The 24,167-nt window shown below is 38.4% G+C and overlaps 2 protein-coding genes across 5 annotated transcripts in view; one reads left to right on the top strand and one right to left on the bottom strand.

The window, feature by feature from the left end:
* LOC134384741 (uncharacterized protein C1orf21 homolog) overlaps positions 1-24,167 on the top strand; it is a 197,960-nt gene that overhangs the window by 123,585 nt on the left and 50,208 nt on the right. The gene's annotated exons all lie outside the window — the stretch shown is intronic.
* Positions 4,991-5,686, bottom strand: LOC134383992 (ribosomal protein uL24-like). Its single transcript, XM_063105578.1, has one exon. It carries the CDS (start codon positions 5,642-5,644, stop codon positions 5,207-5,209), a length of 438 nt encoding a protein of 145 aa, XP_062961648.1. The 5' UTR covers positions 5,645-5,686; the 3' UTR covers positions 4,991-5,206.

The raw sequence follows: 24,167 nt of genomic DNA, 5'->3' as shown, positions 1-24,167 counted from the left end.
TGGCAGAATATTAACCAGTGCTCATGAGTATTTAAGGCTGTCATTTTTCATGAAATACTAGTGAATATTAGAGGCTAATTCTTTTTACTTTATTCTTTTCGGAGCATATGATCTACAACTTGAAATATTGAAGTATCAAAAAGTAAATATTTTAGATCATTTTAAAGGAGTGAAAATACTCTAGATAATAAAATTTAGCCTCATAAGTGGAATCTGGATTTTAAAGTATCACTTAAGTCACAAAGATTCATCATCCCTACAGTAATGATATATTTTAACATTTACACTTAAATCCAGGACAAGGTAGCCATGACTAAATAGTAAAAGTTAATATTATCAGACTTTTTACATGATTTTGTTTCAAACTTTGAATGGATACATCGAAAACCTGGGTACTTGAAATGTCAGTAGTTGTTTTCGTACTTTACTGAAAAGTAGAGATTGTCCTCTCTTGATAGAGTTTTGGCTTGAATTACAAATCTCATCTTTAATAATAAAGAGATATCGGTGATCAACTTGGCAGTGGCCTCTCCTTGGGTCTAACTACTAGCATGCATCTCTGTTTCACATGCTGTATGTCTGTAATCCTAAAGGAAGTAACACCTTTTATCTTAGTTTCTGGGTTTTTCCTCAGTATACTCTCATCATATTTATTGTCAATACACCTTTTTTCTTCTCTGTCAATTTGGAATCTTTCAACTACTTGGTGCTCGTGTCTTATTTTCCAGTACTGTGGTCAGAATCGGCACGAGTACCTTTCTATGCAGACTAAATGGAAATTTGAAAAAAGAAAAATTTCTGGTCATTCTGACTTACTGTGGATTATCTGTGACAGCCATCCTTTACTCTGCCAGCCAATCAGGGTCCAGGCTACTAACAGGAGTTTTCAAGTTTCTGAAGTTTCACTTGGGGCATGGAGAGTAAATGGCTATCTTTGATTCTGAAATTTCCAGACTGCTTTTCAAAATTAAATGATTTTCAGTTACCTGGTAGTATGTTGTCTTTGTTACCTACTCCATGTTTTGGGGTGCATAATCAAGTATTGACCATGCATGTTGTCTGAAAAAAACTAATAGCCTCCCCAACATGAAGCTGACAATGGAAGGCACATGAAATAGATTTAACAATTCTTTATTTTTCATGTACTTTAAAATAATCTGTGAGTCAAGACATTCTTATGCTCCAAAGAATAATTTCAAGACATAGGTTGAAGTGTTTTAAAAAGTTGTGGTTTTTTTCACTCAAGTTGTGAAATTCAGGGGCTCAGCAAGCATAATAAAGGCAGGATGGTATGATGGTGAGGACTGGACTGGGCTCTTGAGGCAGAAACCTCCTGGGCTCAGGTCTCAGCTCTGCCACTTGCTCATGGTGGGATCAAGTTACTTCACTTCTCTAAACCAGCCCACTTCAAGTGGGGATAAAACAGTGTCATGGTACGTGAGGTGATGGTTGTCAGACTGAGTGCCTAATACATGATAAGCACCTAGTAAGAGGGATTATCATATAAAACAAGAGGAATGAATAAAGAATGTTAGAACTAGTGTTTCTTTTTTCCTTTATGTTGATTGGTAAGAGATTTTAGGTCAATGCCAATGGGACATGTATTTTGAAGAACCTTGCCCTGGAACCATGAAATTATTTAAAGTATGTTTTGAGCACCTGTTATGTACAGAGCACTTAGTAAGTATTGAGACACACGGGGTACCTAAAAGTCACAGTCCTGAAGGAGCTTACAGTAAAGTTGAGAGAACAGTTCAGTTCAACAAGTATGTATTGATTGCCTCTTGTGTACAAGGCACTGTACTAGGCTCTGCAGAAAAATAAGGAAACCATTGACCCTCACTTCAAGGAGCTTATATTGCAGTAGACAAGATAAGTACTGAATGACTATAAATAAAGCCAGGCAATATTGAATTCCAAGAAAGAAAATACTGCAGATATTCAAAGGAGACAGCGTTCATGTCTGTTGGGGTATCAGGACCTACTTCATGATAGAGCTGGTATTTATGATGGGCCTGAAAGTATGGAATAAGGACGAATGCCCCAGGCAGAAGTAACAGATGGGGGGGGCCGGCCCTGGCCGACCCCGTGGCTTGCTCGGGAGAGTGCGGCGCTTGGGTGCACAGTGACGCTCCCGCCACGGGTTCGGATCGTATATAGGGATGGCCGGTGCGCTCACTGGCTGAGCGCGGTGTGGGCGACACCACGCCAAGGGTTGCGATCCCCTTGCCGGTCACAAAAAGACTGAAAAGAAAAAAAAAAAAAAAGTAACAGATGGAACACACAAGACATATTTAATAAAAGGCACGTAGTATTGTTTGGGGAGTGACAGGGATGGGGAAAAGGTGTCGGTAGGGAAACAGTGAGAGATTAGAATCACAATGCCGGTGGTATAATATATAGAACCTTGATATCCAGCTGAGGGGTCTGAAATTAATGCAGTGGATTATGAGGAAGTTTGAATGTTTTTAAGCCAGGACTGGCAGGATGGGATTACAATTCGGGAGAGTTAATGTGACAGCAGCAGGTGTAATATGGATTGATATGGGGAGCCAAGCTGGGAGACCGGTCCTAATAGTTTTTGCAAGAGGCAATGAGTCTGAACCCGTAGTGACATGGAGAATAGAAAAGATTTGGGTAAGACTGCAGAAGTAGAAGCAGCAAGGTTTGACAGCTCATTGCATATGAAAGGAGGCAGAAGGATCAGGAGATAATGATAATACCACCTGGAAAGATGATGGATTGGCGGTGGTGAGAATAGGTAGTGACCTCAATGACATGGTGAAATCAGTAGGAAGATTGTGTTTGACAAAAATATAAGGTGTTTACTTATTTATTCGTGATTCATTCTTGCCCACCCTTAAAAATCTCATAGTATAGTGCACAAGAGAGAAAGGTAAGCCACCGAGCACACGACAATGTAATAAATGCAGTAACAGAACACCTGCAGATTCTTAGCCTCTCGGCCTGGGGGAAACAAAGGCACATGGGACAGAAATCCCAACCTCGGGAGCTCACTTTCTGGTAGCTAGATGGAAGGCATGTGACTGAATGACCACAGTTCAAGGTACAGTGTGAAAGCAGAGGCTGGTGTTGGGCAAGCAAAGCTTTAAGAACTTGCGGAGCACCCATGTGGAGAAGTCTAGTGAACGAGCTGAAATGAAGGTGTGGCACTCGGCAGCATTGCTTGGGACATATTGGTTGTTCAATATATTTTTGTTGGCTTGAATGAATGGATGAATGAATCCGTAAGCATAGTTGGACCTGGCGGTGCTCATTTGGATTGATTTGATAGCTGAACACTCGGGAATAAATGAGGCAGCCAAAGGGAAGAGAAGAGACCATGGTCAAAGAAAGTATCTTCAGACTTCAAGGTCCACTTCAAAACCCTCTGTTTGTGGTATTTGTGCCTATGTGAGACTTTGGTTTTTGTCTTACCACTGCCGTCTTTGCTCACCATGTCCCGCCCCATCGGTGGGTTTCAGTTTTTCTAAAGTCCGGATTCGTACTCAGAACCTCCACACTTGCTGTTCCCAGCCTAGAATATGCCTTTCCCCTCAACACTCCACCCCCTCATTTTTGCCTGGGTTTACTCTTATTTATGCTTAAGGCTACAGGCTAAATTTAGCTGTCTGGGGAAAGCCTCTCCAGACAGTCCCAACCAAGTTCGTGCTCCTTCATTCTCTCTGATTACATTTGTGATTTCCTTTATAGTACTCAGCAAAACTGTTTCAGAATAACTATTTGTGAGTAATTTGCTTAATATATATATCTGTCTTTTAGACTGTAAGCTCAGGAGACTAAAAACTTTATCTTTTTGGTTTACAGTTAAATGTCTAGCACCTAACAGTGCATAGCACCTAGTAGTTGCTCAATAAATGCTTGAGACCTCCTGTTACTTGAGCCTTTTGACCATGGTGTCTATGGATGGAGATCATGCTGGTTTTCTGAGGCCGATGATGAATCATTTGTATGTCAAACATTTATGTACTCTCAAAACAAAGATGTGCATTTATTCCAATTTTCATCATTGCTTAACATCCATTCATTCCACTTTGCCTCTCTCAGACTTTAATTTCTTCTTAAGGAAGGTGGTGTGAAATAGTAGCATTGGCTTTGCATTATACAATACCAATATGGATCCTAGATCCACTATTTCTAGCTTTATAATTTTGGCTAAATATTTAAAACTTCTGTACTTCGGGCCGAGCCCGTGGCGCACTCGGTAGAGTGCTGCGCTGGGAGCGCGGCGACGCTCCCGCAGCGGGTTCGGATCCTATATAGGAATGACCGGTGCACTCACTGGCTGAGTGCCGGTCACGAAAAAAAAAAACGACAAAAAAAAAAAAAAAAAAAAAAACTTCTGTACTTCAAGTTTCTCATCTGGAACCTGGGGAATAACAAAATTTTTTAAAGTATTGCAAGAAAATGTGGGAGAATATGTTTAGAATCTTAGCAAAGGGAAGCTTTCTTAAACAAGACAGCAAAAGCCGAAAACAATTTTTTTCATTACATCAAAATTAAATACTTTTGTAAAATAGAATAACTACAAAAAGTAGTTAGTAGATAGGCAAGGGCCTGGTAGGAAATATTTTTGGTAAGTAGAAGGCAAAGCATTAGTATCCAGGATTTAAAAAGAACACTTGTAAATAATTTTTTAAAAGATAATCTATTAGAAAAATAGGTAAATGAACAGATGGTTCACAGTAGAGGATATTGGATGATATGCATATGAAAATATGTTCCAGGTCACTAGTTTTCTGAATACTCTCTTAACCAAGTTTCTGCAAGTCCCTCTCTGCAAGATGCTGATTACAGTGCGCTCGCCTGGATGGCTGGTGGGCTACTCTCTAGAACACCCCTGTGCTTTTGCTCTCACAGTTAATTGTGTGTTTTCCAAGAGCCAGGGTGCTGGTTCCCAAACCAGTTTATACTGGTTGAAAGTCATTGTAATTATGTAATATTTATTTATTTATTTATTTATTTTATAATAAGATGGATTTTACTTATAAAACATTGCAAATACCATTCAGAATTAGGAAACATTTCCAAATTAATCAAAGTCGCAAATGTGGATATAGAGCCACAGATCAGTAACAAAACAGAAGGCAAATGAAACGTTCCAGAGAAATCTTGAAAAATTCCAAAGAAACACACACTAGGCTAAAAATTTGCAGTTAAACCGTGGCTGCACAACAGGTTAGATTCACTCCTGCATTTTCTCAATAAGTTCTTCCTTATATTTGCCTTTCTCTTTTCCAACTTGTCGAGACTTGGCTTTTCGTTCAAGGATTTTTTTCCGATCTTTGTCCAGTTTTAGCCTGGTGATAACCACCTTGCTTGGGTGAATGCCCACATGGACAGTTGTGCCATTAGCCTTCTCACGCTGCACTCGCTCTATGTAGATGACATATTTCTTTCTGTACACCTGGACTACCTTGCCAATTTGCTGACCTTTGTAGTGTCCTCGAACCACCTGGACCTCGTCGTCCTTGCGGATAGGCATAGAGCGGACATTGTACTTCTGCCGCAGCTCCTTGGAGAGCGGGGACGACATGATCTTCCTGCGCACGTGCGAGGGGGCATTGAAGTGGCGTTTGCGGTTTTTGCTGCGGTCCGAGGTCACGAAGGGGTTGAACTTCATGGTGGCCGTCTGGCGCCGGGAGCACTCAAGCCGTGCGCCGTAATTATGTAATTTAGTTAAATAATATGCAGACCAATGAAACACAAGGGTGGAAAGAGCTGTTTTGGTGAAAATTAAATTGAATGCTTTGGAAAGTTGATGAAGGCAAATTACTAAAAGCTTGTTAAATTAAATTAAATTCTGTACTCAGATTATTTCACTAGGTCTTTACATTTTCACTTCACTTAAGAAACCAAAACAGGGAATCTTAGATGTACATTAAGGATACGGTTAATGCAGAAAGCGAATGTGGACCCCTTGTCAATCGTTCCTTACTTAAAGAAGAAGCCTTGTTCCTGTGTGAAAAGATGGGAGAGGAAATGCACATTTATATAATTTAAAATAAAATCGTATGCTTAATGTGTATACACATTTTTATGTAATGCTGCTTTAAGTCACTGTTTTATTTAATTACCACTCTGGATGGTGTTGCCTGGTACCACTTTTCTTGTAAGTAGGGAAATGCAAATTAAAACATGATTCCATCTTTTCACCTATTAGTTGCACAAAAACTTGAAGTTTGATAATATCAGATTTTGGCACGGCTGTAAGAAAATATGTATTCACATACTAGTGGTAAACATTTTGGAGGACAATTTGGCAGTATCTATTAAACTTTAAACATGCACACCCATGACCCAGCACTTCCACATCTTGCTGTCCACCCAAGCAGTTGCCTGTGTGCATAAGGAAGCTTGCACAAGACATTCACTGCAGCATTGTTTATATCTGTGAAAATTTGCAAATAACCTTTTTGCTTGTCAATAGGAGAATGATATAGTCATACCATACTCTAGGCAGCCGTTAAAAATAATGTTAGAACTATATGAATGTCATGGGAAAATCATACAAATTGTAGAATGGACATGTATGGTATGATGCCATTTAAGGTTTTTTAATAAAACAAAACAACAACACTGTATTTTCTATGGATACCTATATATGTGCAGGGATTCATGGATGGATACCGCAGTCGATGGGGGACTTAAGCATACCGAGGCCTAGTTTCCTGCTCTGTAAAATGGGGATAATAACTGAATCTACTTTAGTAGGAAGTTGTGAAAATTAAATAAGAAATGCCTGTTAAGTCTTAGCACAGTTCTTGGCGTGGAAAATCCATTGTTGGCTTTGATGATGTTACTTTTATTAATGGGGTTGGCTTGGGTGGTAATGGATGAGAAAAAATTGGGTGTGATGGTAAAAGAGGATTTTTATCCTTAAACGTAATGTTTTAAATTTTTTAAAGAAAATATGAGTATATGCTTTGTGTAACTTCAAATTGATTTTTAAAAAGGGAGAGAATAATAACAAAAACTCTGATTTTGACTACCTGGACATTTGTAAGTAGGATTATTACTATTTTCTCATTGTCTTACATACCTTCCGTGTTTAGTCCTTCTCCGAGTCTGATTAACAAGTGAGGACTGTTAAGACGTGGTTAGAAGGAAACCCAAGGATCATCTGGCTTCACTTTATCTTGGTTAAGTGTTTTGCACATAAATATTTTAAAGGTGTGTCACCCTACACTTGGCAGCGTTCAGACCCCTTGGCCTCTCCAAAGTAAGCATCCTGACAAGTAAAGGAAGTTCCAGTTTTAGTTTTGTAGAGATCCTTCCTACTATACAATAAAACATCTTGTTTTCCTTAATTAACATTTACTATTCTCAAGCCATCCTCCCTTAAGAATTATTAAATATGGAGCATTTTTTTTAAATGTATTTCCTAGATTTACATGCATTACATTGGCTTTTGTTCATTGTTTCAAGATATCTTTGCGTAAATGAACATATTATTTTCTGCCAGATGACACATATCACGGTTGGTTGAGCTACTGGTTTCAGTCTTATCCATAGAGTTGAAGGCTCATTTGAAACCCCCTTGTCTAAGTCACCAATGCCTTGTCAGGAAAGGAAAGTAGAATCAAGTTTTAGTGTGAGTACTTCCTCCTCCTGACGTTGAGTTTGTTAGAGCTTCTGTACTATCTTCAGTGCATTGAATCTTCAATAAATGGCAGGACATCCAACTGCAGAAACGAAGATTCAGAAATTAGACGACATCTTTGATGAGAGGAAATGCTCCAGAAACCCATGAGAAGTATCTTTGGAGCAGTGGCACCCAGCTGGTGAAACGGGGAAGTGGCCCCGATCCACAGGATGTGCCGTGGTTGAAGCAGCCCCATGCAAGGGGGCTCATGTTCGCCAAAGCTTTGTATTGGTTGACAGCCCAAACACAAACCAGAGAATATTCTGGAATTCCATTCCATAACTATTGGTCATAGGAAAGCTAAGTGCTCAAGACCACAGTCACCATATCACTCTAATTATTAGAGTATACCATGCGTGTGAGGAATAAAAGGCATGTGAATGAACGTTGTAAACTTTGAATCACTAATAAAATGTTTGTTATAATAAGATACATACATTCCCTTATAGACATTCTTATAATTAGGAATCCTCTAAGGGTCCATTTGAACTCTTCTTTTTAACAAATACTACCATATTTACTTTTCCTGTGTCTCTATAGAGCAGCTAATATAATAGCAAACTGACCTGTCTGTTTAGTTTGTTCCTGATGATTTTAGAAATGACTGTTTAAGTGCTAGACCTCAAATGCAAGGCCAAATAATTATTTTTAGAAATCTGATAAGGCAAAAGACCATGACTTTGAATTGTCCCAATTTCCCAAGCCATTTAAACATTACCAGTAATTTGGAGAATGAGGTAAAATAAACTAACAAGAGTAAAACTGGTACTAGTAGGCAAAGTGTCAAGCTATCTGAAGCCCCTCACTTCTCCTTCCGTCCTTCCTTCCAGCTGCAGGTTGGGTTTGAGCTCAGGCTGGGGCTGGGATGGGTCGTGGGGGAAGGTCTGGACTGGAGAGAGGTTCTTGCTTGTTTGGAGGACCTCTTCAGGACTGAGGATTTCCCCAAACCAAAATGAAGACAGAGAGTGGTTCTGGGTATCTGATTTAGATGGCATGTACCCTTTCTTAGAAGAGCTTCACTAACACCATGTTAGCGTCAGACTCATCCTCAAAAATCCCTGGGTTCTGACTCAGTTTCCTTCCCTGTTCTCTCATGTATGTTATGATGTTGACATCAGCCTGAAGTTCTTCTAGATGATTAGAGGAATAATGTTAGCATCCCAGACCTGATCTGCCTGAACATTCTCCTTTCTTAAGGGAATAACGGCGCATGTGAGGAGAAGGTTTTTGTCAGTGCCCTTCTCTTCTGTTGTGTTTGTTGTGGTATAGGAGGACTAGGAGGGAAGAGTGGTACCTCTTCATCGATCTTGGAAGACTTCCTTTACCCAGCAAGCACTTTTGCATTACTTGAGCCAAGCACATTCAAGGTCTTGGAGATTATTCTGGCACTGTGGTAATTTACTTTAGAGTAGAAGAGGATTAGAGTTTATTTTAATTCTCTAAGGATGAGATTTGTTGAGTCAGTCTTCTAAGTTTCAAGTGTTAAATAGAAGCAAAGTCCCTGATTCAGGAACAGAATGTAAAAAAAATAAAATAATGTGCACAAAAGTGTTTTGTAAACACAAAGCCCAAGACAAATTATGATTATTGTTATTCCTAGTTAAAAGGACACCTGGATTCATTTTTGTTAGTTGCTATTTTATGGTGGAAACAAAGTTAAGCACAGCATACTATATTTTTTTTGCTTGTAAGAAAGAGTTAATTCCTGCTTCCCTTGAAGAAAGAGTTCTATCACCATAGCACACTTCAGTCTCCCAGGAAGAAAGGGTCATGTCTGAACTTAACATACACAGAAATCAGTGACCCAAAGATGGTTTTTGAAACAACTACTACAATTTTCCCAAAAGATAGACATAGCAGAACGTGACTGAAATCCTATTTCAAATGGCTTTTTCTCCTTTCCATGCTAATATGCTGAACTGAGCATGCGCTGGTGAACACAGTGTTAGAGTCTCAGTACAATATATCTGTTGAATAAATGCCTATTTCAATGTCGTCATTCCTCACTGTCAGCTAGAGGCTGTAGTGAAGTCTGATATGGGTTGAATGTTTGTCCCTCCATGTGGAAGATCGATTCCCAAAGTCTCAGTGTTGAAAAAGGGCCTTTAGGAGGTGACTGCATCATGAGGGCGCTGCCCTCATGAATGGATTAATCCATGAATGGGTTTATGGATTATTGGGTTGTCATGGGTGTGGACTGGTGGCTTTCTAAGGAGAGCACATGAAAGTGCTCTTACCATTCTCACCATGTGATACCCTGCATTGCCACTGGACTCCGTACAGAGTCCCCACCAAGAAAAAGGCCCTCACCAGGTATGCCTCGTGGACCTTTGACTTCCCAGCCTCCAAAACTGTAGGAAGTTTAATTTTCTTTTAAATTACCCATTTTCAGGTATTCTGTTATTAAGCAACAGAAAGTATGAAGTATTTTTGGACAATAAGAATGGAATGGCAGGCCCTAACTGGGAGATCTGAGGAAATTCACAGAGGGCTGACAGTGCAGCAGGGCCTTGAACAAGACCAGGTTTTCACTGGCAGATGAAGTTGAGAAAGGGATTTCAAGCAGAAGGAATAGTGTGAACTATGCCTGGAGACGTGGCGTGAATAATGAGTGGTTTGAGAGGCTGATAGAATACATCGTGAAGTGTTTATTTGGCTAGTTGGTCTGTTTTAGCTTTTTTTTTTAGTCAGCGCATTAATTTCTGGTGTACCGATAATCACATTGTTTACCCAGTTGACAGCATTTGTAACTTCAGAATAAATAGAACAGACCTCTGCTGGTCTAATTTAAAGATTGAGGGTGTTGATAATGACTTCCCTTTTCCCAGCATTGTTGCAAAATGTGATTGCTTTTAAACATGCTTTCCTTGGATGCAAGGTGTTCTCTAGAAGTTATTGAACACGTTTACTCTAGATGTCTGCTGCCTAGTCAAGGAGAGCTTCTCAGTTATCCTCTGAAACTTTCCCTATTTAACATTTGGAAATTTCCAACACAAACAATACTTTTAGATTTCTGGCCTCTTCTCCAAGAGCAGGACCTTGATATTTAAGTAGAAAGTAGGAAGAAGCCCTCTTCAAAGCTTGATTCTGTTTGATCCACATGGTCATTTTAAATGTTGGATTTATTTATCTCAGTAAAACATGGGCATTTTTTACACATGTGGCCCAGTTACAACAGCTGAGTTGGGAGGAATGAGTGACAGCTGGGAGCCTCACCTAAGGCCTCGTAACCATTACTAGAGCACCTAGGACATTACTGTGGTGTCTTTTTTTCAGGTTGTTCAGATTTCTCTCTTAGCCCTTATGTGATGCTAAAAATAAAACCAAAGCGTACAAGTTTCAGTCGTCTCTTGGCAAACTCAGTGAGGGAGCTTCACCCAAAATTAATAATTTATGCTCTAGAGGTGAGAGTATCAAAAGAAACTATAATGTTTCCAAGACTCTGGGCTCTGATAAATGTCTCTTCTTGTGGACTTCATTTGTTAGCAAATAATATCCAGTATTAACAGAGACACAGGATTTACCAGCCTTTTGATTTTTGTTTTTAAAAGAATCTTGGTAATTCTGAAAACAGATTCTATACCTGTCACTCATAAAAGATAGAAATAAATAACTGGGCATAAAAAATTCATGCATCTTCTTTGGTGGGAGGAGAATTTATTGTTAAGCTTGTCAACATTATCACTGATATATAAAGATGATATTGTAACGGCCTGCTTCACATTTATAATAGGGCTAATTTAGTTTATTTACTTGGCGCTTTGTATGATAATAAATGCCAAACTTCTCCTTTCCTTGAAAAGTAAAACAACTGATAATGACAACAATATTTTCCAAAACTTAATGAGCTGACTCAGTTTTTTGGTTCATATCCGAGTATGATGGTACGCTACAGATTTTCATTTACTGGCAAACCTGCTCATAACTGGATAATTTGAGGGCTTTTTAAATTTCAGGCAAATACTTCTTTCATGGGTGTTTACAGCTGAGGCCACTGAAACCAGAAACGAGAAAGGAATCTGGTGATTGGAACTGGAATGAGAAGTAGGGGTTGGTCTCAGAAAGAAAGCAGAAGATTCGTTATTAGAACTGGGGTGCAGCAGTACTGACATGATTCTGGGTCTCCCAAATGCTAACCAGGGTTCCTTTCCTTCTCCCAAGCCTGAGACACACTGAGCCTGAAGGAAGTGTGGCAGGGCACACCAGCTGCAGACAAACAGAACAGAGAATCTCATTCTAGTGAAATGCTTCATAGGGATGGCTTAACACTCATAATGTTTAAGCTCGTATCAAAGAATCTCTACCGGCCAGAAGCTAGCCATCCAGTGAGATGAGGTAAACACCACTTAGGTATTGGATCTGGCTTACTCCTGTTATTCTCTTATTTAGTTATACTTTCAAAATTATTATTACTAGTTTTTTTATTTATAATTGACACATAATTGTACATACTTATGGTATATAGTGTGATACATGTATATACATTGTGTAATGATCAGATCAGGCTAATGACCATATCCATCACTTTAGATGTGTATTGTTTCTTTACAGTGATTACATTCAGAATCTCCTCTTGAAATATACACTACATTATTATTAGCTATAGTCACCCTACTGTGTAATAACACAGCAGAACTTATTTTTCCTGCCTACCTGTAACATTGTCCTGGTTAACCAACCTCTCCCTGTCCCCCCTGCCCTCTCAGTTCTCCAGCATCCGGTAACCACTGTTCTACTCTCAACTTCAATGAAATCTGCTTTTTTTAGATTCCACATAAGAGTGAGATCATGCAGTATTTGTCTTCTGATGCCTGGCTTGTTTCACTTAGCATAATGTCCTCCAGGTTCATCCATGTTGCCACAAATGACAGAATTTCATTCTGTTTTATGGCTGAATAGTATTCTCTCTCTCTCTCTCTCTCTATATATATATATATATGTAATATATAGAATATATAGTATTATATATATATATACACACACACACACACACATACACTGCATTCTCGTTATGCATTCATCTGCATATGGGCATTTAGGTTGATGGGCATTAGATACTTTTTACTTCTCCCTGTGTATAAACATATTGCTTGCTTGAATTACTTTAAAACATACTCGGGGAAATATAAAAGTGAATAAAAATTTTAAAAATCAGCCACAAATCCCATAACAAACAGTTATGTTTTTATGCCTCATATACATAGAAATATATTTTTTTCTAAACAAAAATGGATCTGAATTTCTTACAGAACTAAATATAGTCTTACCATATGTCTAGCAATCATGCTCCTAGGGTGTTTTCTCAACTGATTTGAAAAATTGTAGCCATACAAAAACCTTTATGTGAATGTTCATAATAGCTTTATTCAAAATCACCAAAACCTGGAAGCAACCAAGCTGTCCTTCAGTAGTAGGTGAGTAGACAGACTGTGGTGCATCCATACAATGGAATATCACTCAGTGAGTGAAAAGGACTGGGCTAGCAAGCCAAGAAAAAAATGCCTGAATCCTAGGTGCATATTGCTACATGAGAGAAGCCAGTCTGAAAGGTACACCCTGCATGAATCCACTTGTATGATATTCTGAAATAGGCAAAGCTGTAGAGATATAAACAGATGAGTGGTTTGTAGGTGCTTGTATCAAGAGAAGGGCTGAACAGGTGAAGTACAGGGGACTTGTTAGGGTGGTGAAACTATTCTGTATGGTACTGTAATGGTATATACATGCTGCTATGCATTTGTCAAAACTCATAGAACTTTACAACAAGGAGAGTGAACTTTAATGTATGTAAATTAAAAAAAACAACAACATTGAGGAGGTCTGAGGATCCCGGGATAGAATGCAGACAAAGGAATCTTACAGTATTACAAATACATGAAATAGCCTCATTTAAGAGATTTGGGGTAAAGGTGCTGACCTAAGGAACATTGGAAACGAGTGGAGACCATAAGACTAAAGGTAAAAGGAACTGTACGTAAGCACTGTACTCTATTATTTTTACTATGTAGATAAGAATTAACAATTCTGAAAACACTCTAAATATATCCTGAACGGAAAAATTAAGAAACAGATGGAGGATGGTGGAGCCAGGTTTCTCACTGCTGGAGTGGAAGGTTACAGACCTGCAACAGGAGATAGTTAGAATGACTCTGTGGCAGTGTATTAGAACTGGAGACATCAGTATGAGCTGATGTCTGGCCTAATATAGACAGAGATGGAAACATGTAAAAATATTGATAGATGTGTGTATGTACATGTGTTAACACACATATGTATATATATGTGCAGGCATGCACAAATGTGCATACGTATACATGTGTAGATGCATGTATTTATATATGTATAAATTACATATTTGTGCATAGATACATGTGTATATGTGTATGTACTGCTGTAGATTGGATGTTCCCCCCACCCCGACCTCACTGAGGCTCAATCCCCACTGTTAACTGTTGAAGGTGGGAAATCCTATAATGGTAATTGAGAGGTGGAGCCTTGAAGAGGTGATTAGGTTATAGGACCATGCTCTAGTGAATGGATTAATAATGATGGTCAGGGACATGGTTCTGAGGGCTTTAAAAGAGAGTGAATGAAGAAGTTAGGCTCTCTGCTCTCTCTGCTTCACCATATTCACAATGTGATTCTCTGCTGTCACTGTCACCACCACCAGGGCTCTCACCACATATGTTCCCTGGGCTTTGGACTTCCCAGCCTCAGAAACTGTAAGCAATAAATTTTGTTTTCTTATAAATTACCCAGTTCTGTGTATTTTGTTTTAAGCAACAGAAACGGACTAATATATGTACACATATGTGTTCTTGCTCTGTCCATTGAGAGGACCTAGAAGCAATGACACCCCACTAGTGACAAGCCTACCCAGCATCTAGATCTTGTTTCTAATACCATTCTCCAATAAAAAGAGCTAGAGCTCCTTGGAGAAATGGCTGATGCTAGGGCTGGATATATAAGAAGATCCTGGAGCATATTATAGTATCAGAAAGTCAGGAAGTGCACACACACACACACACGCAATGATGGGGTATGTCAAAGAAACAAAGGAGCCAAGTGAAAGAGCCCCTAATGGCCAAACCCAAAACAATTTAGGCAATAAAATTAATAACAAAGTAATAGACTGTACAATGAATCTAGTATATTATACGAAGTATAAAATAAATATCCCTGAGTCCATACTGATATAGATAAATGATTGAATAAATGAATGGAGAATTGATAAGTCTGTACAGAATACTTCCAAATCATTTACGTAGATATTTCCCTCTTGAGGAGATGGAACATAACTTCACACTTCTTCAGGGTGGATTGCGCACTGACTTCCTTACAAAAAGTACAGTGGGGAAATGGGGAGAAAAGGATAACTTTACAGTGGAGAAGCCTGACAAACACTACCTCAGCCAGGTGATCAAAATTAATATCAATAGTGATGCTGTGTATGGCATGTACCCTTGATACAGTTTGATGAGTATGGCGTTTTATCTCTGTGCTCATCCTCCCAAACCCATAGCCTCAGGATAATCATGAGAAAAACATCATACAATTCCCAGTTGAGGGATATTCTACAAAATATCTGGTTAGTGCTCCTTAAAACGATCAAGGTCACAACAATGACGTCACTACGATGGTGGAGTAGATGATCCCCAGTGCCACCCACCCCCACAACAGATCAACTTAACAACAATTAAAACTCAAAACTGCCATTCTGAAGCCACTGGAACGTGGGGAAAGAGGAAGAGACAAGCTGAGTCTGTGAAGATGTGGAAGGCCTTAGTGAGCGGGAGGAGGGAACACTCCAATCTCCCCAGCCTCAGGTGCTCCGCGGGCCAGTATGACACAGCACATGGAGCAGCTGTGTGCAGACAGCAAAGCTGCTGCAGCACTTTTTGCATGAAGCTACTTGGAGCCTACAGGGGAGAAGGGTTTGTGACTGCTAAAAGAAAAAATATCACTTTGGAGTGCCCCATCTCATTTCCCAAGCCAATGTAGCTCCTTGCAAGATTTTCCTATTCCCACAGCACAAGGAAGGAAAGAAGGAAAGAATCACTTTGGAGAGCCCCATCTTTCCACCTTCAGGACCAGCATAGCACCATGCACCAAAAGGACAACTGGACCTGCTGTCTCACGTGTGCAAGGGGAGAATAGGAAGTGGGTGGGTGTCTGATTTGCCCATAGGTCTGTGAATCTTCAAGAGGGACTATTGCAGTGCCTGCCCCATAGAAAACCTTTGGAGTGCCATTGTGGGAGGCAGTGGCTAATACACCAGAGATGCATTGGGACACAGCATAGGCAGCTGATCTGTTTCCTGATCGGCATGGGTGCTACACAGTCAAGACCAGGGGCATGGTTTGCAGGAAAGACTCAGTCCTAGGCTGCATTTTCCACACAGCCCAGTTGCTTTTATGGAGTCCCCACACGACCAGGAATTGACTAAAAGACCAACAATTAAAATCAAGTTCACACAAAAAGTTTTCCCCAGATTGAGAAAAATAGCAGGGCAGCAATTTAGCTGAGGCACAGCATTCAGTCCCTGGTCTCCACAGTAGGTTTCCTCCAATCTGGGAAATGGCAGGACAGCAAATTAGTTCCAGTGGCAGTGTATAAGTGGTGGTGGTTGCTGTTAATCCAGCACAGAACAAAAAAAACCCAAAGACCAGAGACAAAGGTCTCATACTGAGCAGGAAAGGTCTAACACCACCAAGGAGCACCTATAAAACCTGAAAGAGGTAGACATCTCCTCAAATGTGCAGGCATCAATGTAAAGACACAAAGATAGAGAAAGAACAGAGAAATATGACATGACCAAAAGAAACCAACAAAGTTCCATCAGTGGACCCAGAAGAACACCTGATTTATGAAATGTCTGAAAAATAGTTCAGAATAATCCTCTTGAAGATGTTCAGGGAGTCATAAGAAAATACAGATAGAAAATTAAATGATATTTGGAAAATAAGCCATGGGCAGACCAAAAAGCTTGACAAAGGAATAGAATCAGTTAACAAAAACCAATTAGAAATTCAAGAAATAAAGAATACGTTTTCTGAACTGAAAAGCTCAATAGAAAGTTCTAACAGCAGACTTGATCAAACAGAGAAAATAATCAGTGAACTCAAAGACAGAACATACACAATTACCCAATCAGAGGAGAAAAAAGAATAAGAAAAAATGAAACAGAATTGCAGCAATTATGGGATGGCTTCAAGCAAAATAACCTCCACAGAATTGGCATACCCTAAAGAGACGAAAAAGGAGGAGAACTAGGAAGTATGCTTAAGGAAATAATGGCTGAAAATTTCCTAAGTATGGAAAAAAGATGACAGAATCCAAGTACAGGAAGCAGTTCAGAGGTCACCAATCAAATTTAATCCAAAGAGGAGCACTGCAAGGCACATCATAATCAGATTACCAAAAACTAAAGACAAGGAAAGGATACTGAAAGCAGCAAGAGAAAAGAAACACATAACATTCAACAGAACCACAATATGGCTTTCAGTGGATATCTCAGTAGAAACCCTACAGGCCAGCAGAAACTGGGGCAATATACTCAGAGTGCTGAAGGAAAAAGACTGTCAGCCAAGCATTCTGTATCCAGCAAAACTAACTTTCAAATATGAAAGAGAAATAAAGTCTTTCCCAGACAAACAAAAGCTAAGGGAATTCATCAACACTAGACCTGCCTTACAAGAAATGCTAAAGGGAGTTTTGCAGTCAGAAAGAAGACAACACTAAAGTGTAACAGAAAACATTTGAAAGACTTAGTCTCAGGCTGGATTTTCCTGTCACTTGCAAAGTAAGTACACAGACAATCTCAGAATACTTCAATATTGTAAGGGTAGTGAATAAACCACTTGTATCTTTACCATGAAGACTAAAGGACAAACCTGATAAGATAATAACAAATACAACAACCATGTAAGAGATAGGCAATATTAGAAATTGAAACAATAAAATGTTCAAAAGTGGGAAAAGGGGAATTATGTCAAAGTATAGACTTAGCTATGTGGGTTTTTTTCTAGCACTCAAAGTTAAGATGTTAGTGTAAAATAATCTGTTATAACTATAACATTTTTTATAAGCCTCATGGTAACCATAACACAAAAACCTATAATAGACACACTAAAAATAAATAGTGAGAAATCAAAATGGACTACTTGAGAAAATCACTTTATCACAAAGGATGACAGTAAGACAAGAAAAAAGGAAAAAAGGATCTACAGAAAAACCAGAAAATGGCAAAATGGAAGTAACAAGTCCTCATACATAACAATAATAACTCTAAATGTAAATCCCCCAATTAAAAGACACACAGTGGCTGAGTGGATTATAAAACAAGAAGCAACAATATGCTTTCTGCAAAAAAACTGACTTAACCTATAAAGACACACTCTAAGTGAAAATGAAGGGATGGATAAAGATATTTCATGCAAATGGAAACCAAAAAAGAGCAGTAGTATCTTGTATTAGTCCATTTTTGTGTTACTATAACAGAAAACCTGAAACTGGGTAATTTATATAGTAAAGAGGTTTATTTGGCTTATGATTCTGGGACAGCTGCATCTGATGCGGGCCTCAGGCTGCTTCTACTCATGGTGGAAAGTGGCAGGCAGCCGGCGGGCACAAGCCAATCACATGGCGAGACGAAGCGAGAGAGAGAGAGAGAGAGGTGCCAGGGTCCTATAAACAACCAGCTCTCACAGGAACTAATAGAGCAAGAACTCACTACCTCACACACTGGGCACTAATCTATTCAAGAGGGATCCCCCTATAACCCAAACAATCTATTCAAGAGAGTTACCCCTATAACCCAAACTGCTCCCAATATTGCCAAGTTGTGGATCAGATTTTGACACGAGCTTTGCGAGGGACAAGACATCCAAACTCTGTAATAGCTATATGTATATCAGATAAAATGGACTACAAATCAAGGAAAGTAAAAAAGATAAGGAAGGCTATTATATAATGCTAAAGGGATCAATTCAACAAGAGGATATAAAATTCTAAGTATATACTCATCCAAACACCAAAACACCCAGATATATAAAGCAAATACTGTTATACATAATGGGATAGATAGACTTCAACAAAGTAATAGTTGGGGACTTTAATACCCCACTTTCATCAAAGGAGAGATCATCCAGGCAGAAAATTAACCAAGGAACATCAGAGTTTATTTCCACTCTCAACTAATTGGACCTAATGGTCATTTACCAAACATTACATCCAAGAGCTGCAGAATACACATTCTTCTCAGCAGCACATGGAACATTCTCTAGGATAGACCATACATTAGGTCACAAAACAAGTCTAGACAAATTTAAAAATCATATCAACTATCCTGTCCAACCCCTACCAAATAAAACTAGAAATCAGCAACAGAAGGGACACTGGAAATTGTACAAAGTTATGGAAATTAAACATCATGCTCCTAAACATCAAATGGATTAAAGAAGAAATTTAAAAGAAAGTTTAAAAATTTTTGAGAGACAAAAGAAAATGAAAGCACAACATACTAGAACCTATATGACACAGCCAAAGCAGTTGTAAGAGGGAAGTTTATAGCAATAAATGCCTACATCAAAAAGCAGAAAGACTTCAAATAACCTAATGTTAAACCCCAAGGAACTGGGGAAAGAAGAACAAATGAAACTCAAAATTAGTAGGAGAGAAATAACAAAGATCAGTGCAGAAATAAAATAATTCAAAATTTAAAAAACAACGTGAAAGATCAATGAAGCAAAGAGTTGGTTTTTTGAAAAGATAAAACCAACAGCTAGACTAATAAAGAAAAATAGAGGGAAGACAAATAAATGAAATCAGAAATGAAGGAGACATTACAACTGAAACCACAGAAATGCAGAGGATCATAAGAGACTATTACTAACAACTACATGCAAACTGGAAAACCTAAAAGAAATTAATGAATTTTTGGACATATAAACACCTTACCAAAGCTGAATCATGAAGAACTAGAAAACTTAAACAGACCAATAATGAGTAATGAAATTGAAATAGTAATAAAAATTTTCCCAACAAAGTAAACCCCAGGACCAGATAGCTTCATTGCCAAATTTTACCAAACATTTAAAGAAGAACTAACACCAAGTCTTCTCAAGCTCTTCTGAAAAATTAAAGAGGAGGGAATACTTCCAAACTCATTCTACAAGGCCAGCATTACCCTCATACCAAAACTGGAAAAAGACACAGCCAAAAAGAAAACTACAGACAATATCCCTAACGAACTTAGTAGCAAAAAACCTCAACAAAATACTAGCCAATAGAATCTAACAACACATTAACACATTAAAAAGGTCATTCACCACGATCAAATGGGTTTCATCCCAGCAATGCAAGGATGGTTCAGCACATGCAAATCAAGAAATGTGATAAGTCACATCAACAGAATGAAGGAAATAAATCTTATGATCATTTCAGTAGATGCAGAAAAATCATTTGATAAACTCCAACACTGTTTCGTGATAAAAACACTCAACAAATTAGGTATAGAAGGAATGTACATCAACACAATAAAGGCCATATATGACAAACCCACAGCTGATATCATACTGAATGGACAAAAAGTGAAGGTTAAGATCTGGAACAAGACGAGGATGCCATCTTTCCCCATGCTTATTCATCATAGTATTGGAAGTTGCAGGCAGTGCAGAAAGGCAAGAGAAAGCAATAAAGGGCACCCAAATTGGGAAGGAGGAAGTCAAACTGTCCCTATTGGCAGATGACATGATCATATACATAGACAACCCTAAAGAGATTCTTGATTGTAATTACCACAAAGAAAAGATAAATGTTCAGAGGATGGGTAGCTATCTAGCCTAAGTGAATCATTGTACAATATTTGCATCTATTTAAACAACACACTATAGCCCACAAATATGTACAATTAAATTTAAAATTTAAAAAGTAAGATAAAAGCGATCGAGGTCATCAAAAACAAGGAAAATCTCAGAAATTATCACAGCCAAAAGGAGTCTGTGGAGACATAGCACCTACATGTAATGTGGCATTTTGAATGGGATTCTGGAACAGAAAAAGGACACTTAAGTAAAAACTAAGAGTATGTGAATATTATGTTTATCATATATCACATTGCTTCATTAATTATGGCAATTGTACCATCTAATATAAGATGTTATTAAAAGAAGAAGCTGGGTGTGAGGTATACAGAGTATATCTCTGTACTGTCCTCACAATTTTTATGTAAATCTAAAGCTATTCTAAATTATAAAATTTATTTATGGATAAAATGGACCTATATATGCAGACTGTGAATATACCGTAATTTAACTGATACTTTACTGAACAACTTTCCATAGTATTTGTATCTCCAATTCTTCCCTTAGGATAAACACCTCCATGTAGTAGTATTGTGACGAAGGTTTTTTTTGATGCCCATTTCTTCTCCCTTTGCCACTATGGATAATTTTACAAGTTTTAGTTCTTTATAAACAACTTGTATCTTTTTGTTTTGATTTGCACTTTCTTTGATTACTAATGAGTTTGCACTTTCTAAAATGGGTTTATAAGCTAAAATGTAAGGTCCACAAGAGTGAGATCCCTGTCTGTTTTATTCAGGACCTGATGTAGAACAGGTACTCACAAATATTTGCTGAATATATGAATATATTGTAATTCTTATGTCTTCCTTTGGCTGGAATGTTATGTTTTCCTTTCATTGGAATCTAGAAAAAAACAAAGGTAGGACTAAAGAATTTGTTAATTCTATTCTTACGGATGAATATAAAACTGTAAGAATGGGCAGATTCGTAAACAACTGCTAAGTCATAGTCTCCTCAGGCCTTATTCAGATAAGGTAGCCCATCATTTGTTATGCTGCATATGAATTAGAACCAAGATAAAGCCCCATAAGAACATTGCATAAGATGGAAGGAATTACAACATTTGCTGAAATGTCCCAGATTAAATATTCTTCCAGAGTCAATCATCCTCCCATTTATCTATACATGGTTCCATTCAATTGAAATATAGAACTGGTATAGCACTTTTTAAAATGGTGTTGAAATATGTGTCAGTTATTCCAATATTGTTGAATTAAACATACGAGTATAAATACAGCTGGGCAGCATAGTTTTGGTGGCTGCTAGATGATTTGGGTCATTCCGTAGTTTCACACTCCTAAAAAGGAACACCATTACTTAATGTTGTGTACTGGGAACATTAATATCTATGAGGCTCCTGCTTTCACCTTAGGTTAGCTTGTAGTATAGTAAAAGAAGAGAGAATTGAACTGAGACTAAATTCCTTAACTAAATTCCTTTTATTTTATTCACTTTTGCATAGAAATACTCTCAAATATTACTTCGTAAAGTATCTATCATTTTGAGGAGGACATTGAGATTAGCTGTTAAAATAACAGAATTTTCTGAGTTGGAGGAATGGTGAATATTTTCACTCCTTAAATAGTGACAGAATCGCTGCATCTGAGCTTTTGCAATATGGTGGTATTTTAGGGAAAAACAAACATACATACAGGGATAAACAAAAAATACCTTTTATTTTAAACTTAGAGCCAGCTGTTAAAATCTCCTTTGTCTTATTTTTATATACATTTTGGTTACTATACTAATTATTCTCATGTCATTGGTTTCCATGGAAAACTGACTTCCAGCTGTAACATCTTTAATTGTTATCAAATTATTATAAAATTTATACAGTGTACTCTTCCTACTATATTTCAGTGCGATGGGATCATGTTTCCAATTTTATGTACTACTGTAGTTTTAATTTTATATTTCTCTTTGTTGGAATTTTTCTTTTCCTTCATTTGGCTTTTCGGTTTGTTATTTATTAAACCAAGAAATCGTCGATGTCAGTATTAAGAAAGATTGGTTTAGCATTCCGATTTTGTAAGCAGAAGCCATATTAGTATTGTGATATACACAGAAATTCAATTATGAAATGCATTTGAAGAATAATCTACAAGAGAAGTATGCTGGTGTTAACTCACCAAAAGGGTATGAGGAGTTTATCTCCAGGTGACAGGGCTATGGGAAATTCTTTTTTTTTTTTTTTTTTTTAATTCTTTTCTGCATTTAAAAAGTTTTCCTCCTCAGTTAAATTTGTTGTTTTAAAACTCAGGAAAAGGAAATCATACAAAAAGCATTTTTAAAACATAAGGATTTACAGCTGGGCAGAACTGCAGCATTCATATTATCTCAAAAGTTAGTTGCATTTTTTCTCGTAATGGCTGTCTCTGCGAGAGGAGGGAAAAGGGTCATTCAACTTCCACTTCAGTTGAGAACCTGTGGAAGCTTCATTCTGCTATAGGTAGCATGGTAAATTCATGATTATGGCAATGTAACTTTTCAGTCTATAAACTAGGAAGGTAAATACATTCACCATGTGGACAAATGGCTTTGGCTTTTTAGGAGTTCTTCAAAAGATACAGTGAAAGGCACTAGTTAAGGCAAGTCTTCTTTTAACATTAACATAGTTTCTGTCTGGTCACCATTGGCTAAAACCACCCCAGGTTTAGACATTTTCCCAGGTGGATAATACATTCTGACCTGTGACATGACTAGAGGATATTGAGTCATATGTAGCGGCCTCCATGGACACCCACAGTAGTAAACCAACTTCTGTTGCAGGCCTGGGCCTGCTCCTGTGCCTCATGTCCAGTAAAGTGAGTTCCTTAATTTCTATTTGTGCCATTGTCCCACACATATTTTCTAACTTAGTGAGTCCCTTCGTTGTAGCAACTTGATTTGTCCTTTTACAGGCAATGCTTGAACAAGTCCAGAGCAGTATCTGCACAAGTTAAAATGTACTTATGTCTCTCTGATACCAGCAGGGGGCCGATATAGTCAATCTGCCGTCCGGTGGACAGGATTAGTGGAATGCCCAGTATGCCCTGGCATGTGTCTTAATGGGCATCACCTCAAGTGACACTGTGGACACATCTGTCTTCCATTTTTCTAACTCTCTAGCTACCATACCGTGACAGATGGTGGGGCTATGTAGTCCCCTCAACTCATTACTCTGTAGGTTTCCCTGTAATCACGTTCTCTGCTTTATCACACGGAATGGCCTATTTTGCTGTTCAGCCTCCAGATACCTTTCCAGTTAGGTGGACAATCTGCCCTTGGTCCACCTTCAGGCAGTTGTTGAACCAGCCAGGAGGGGAGATCTGAACACAATATAAGCAAGGGTAAAAGAATTGTCTCAGTGGTACATCCAGTGGCCCTGGGGGAAATCCCAGGCTGGCCAGTGACCTCTATGTTGGGAGTCCTGGCCAGGTTTGTCAAACACTTCAGACCTGTGCTTGAGTATGGGGACACCCTGAAAATGCCAAAGGGGTTGTTGGAGATTCTTAATGGAGCACTGGGCAATAAACAATGGAGGACAGTGAATGCGCTATAGCAGCAGTGGCTTGGCCCCTGCTCTGTGCAATTAAAATGAGCACAGAGAGGAAACTACAAACTTGACAGGAGCTGGAGAAGGCAAGGGAGTCTTT

Source organism: Cynocephalus volans, chromosome 8, assembly GCF_027409185.1.
Source record: "Cynocephalus volans isolate mCynVol1 chromosome 8, mCynVol1.pri, whole genome shotgun sequence".
NCBI classification, from domain to species: Eukaryota; Metazoa; Chordata; class Mammalia; order Dermoptera; family Cynocephalidae; genus Cynocephalus; species Cynocephalus volans.
The sequence above is the reverse complement of the archived record's forward strand: the minus strand, read 5'-3'. Positions and strand labels throughout refer to the sequence as shown.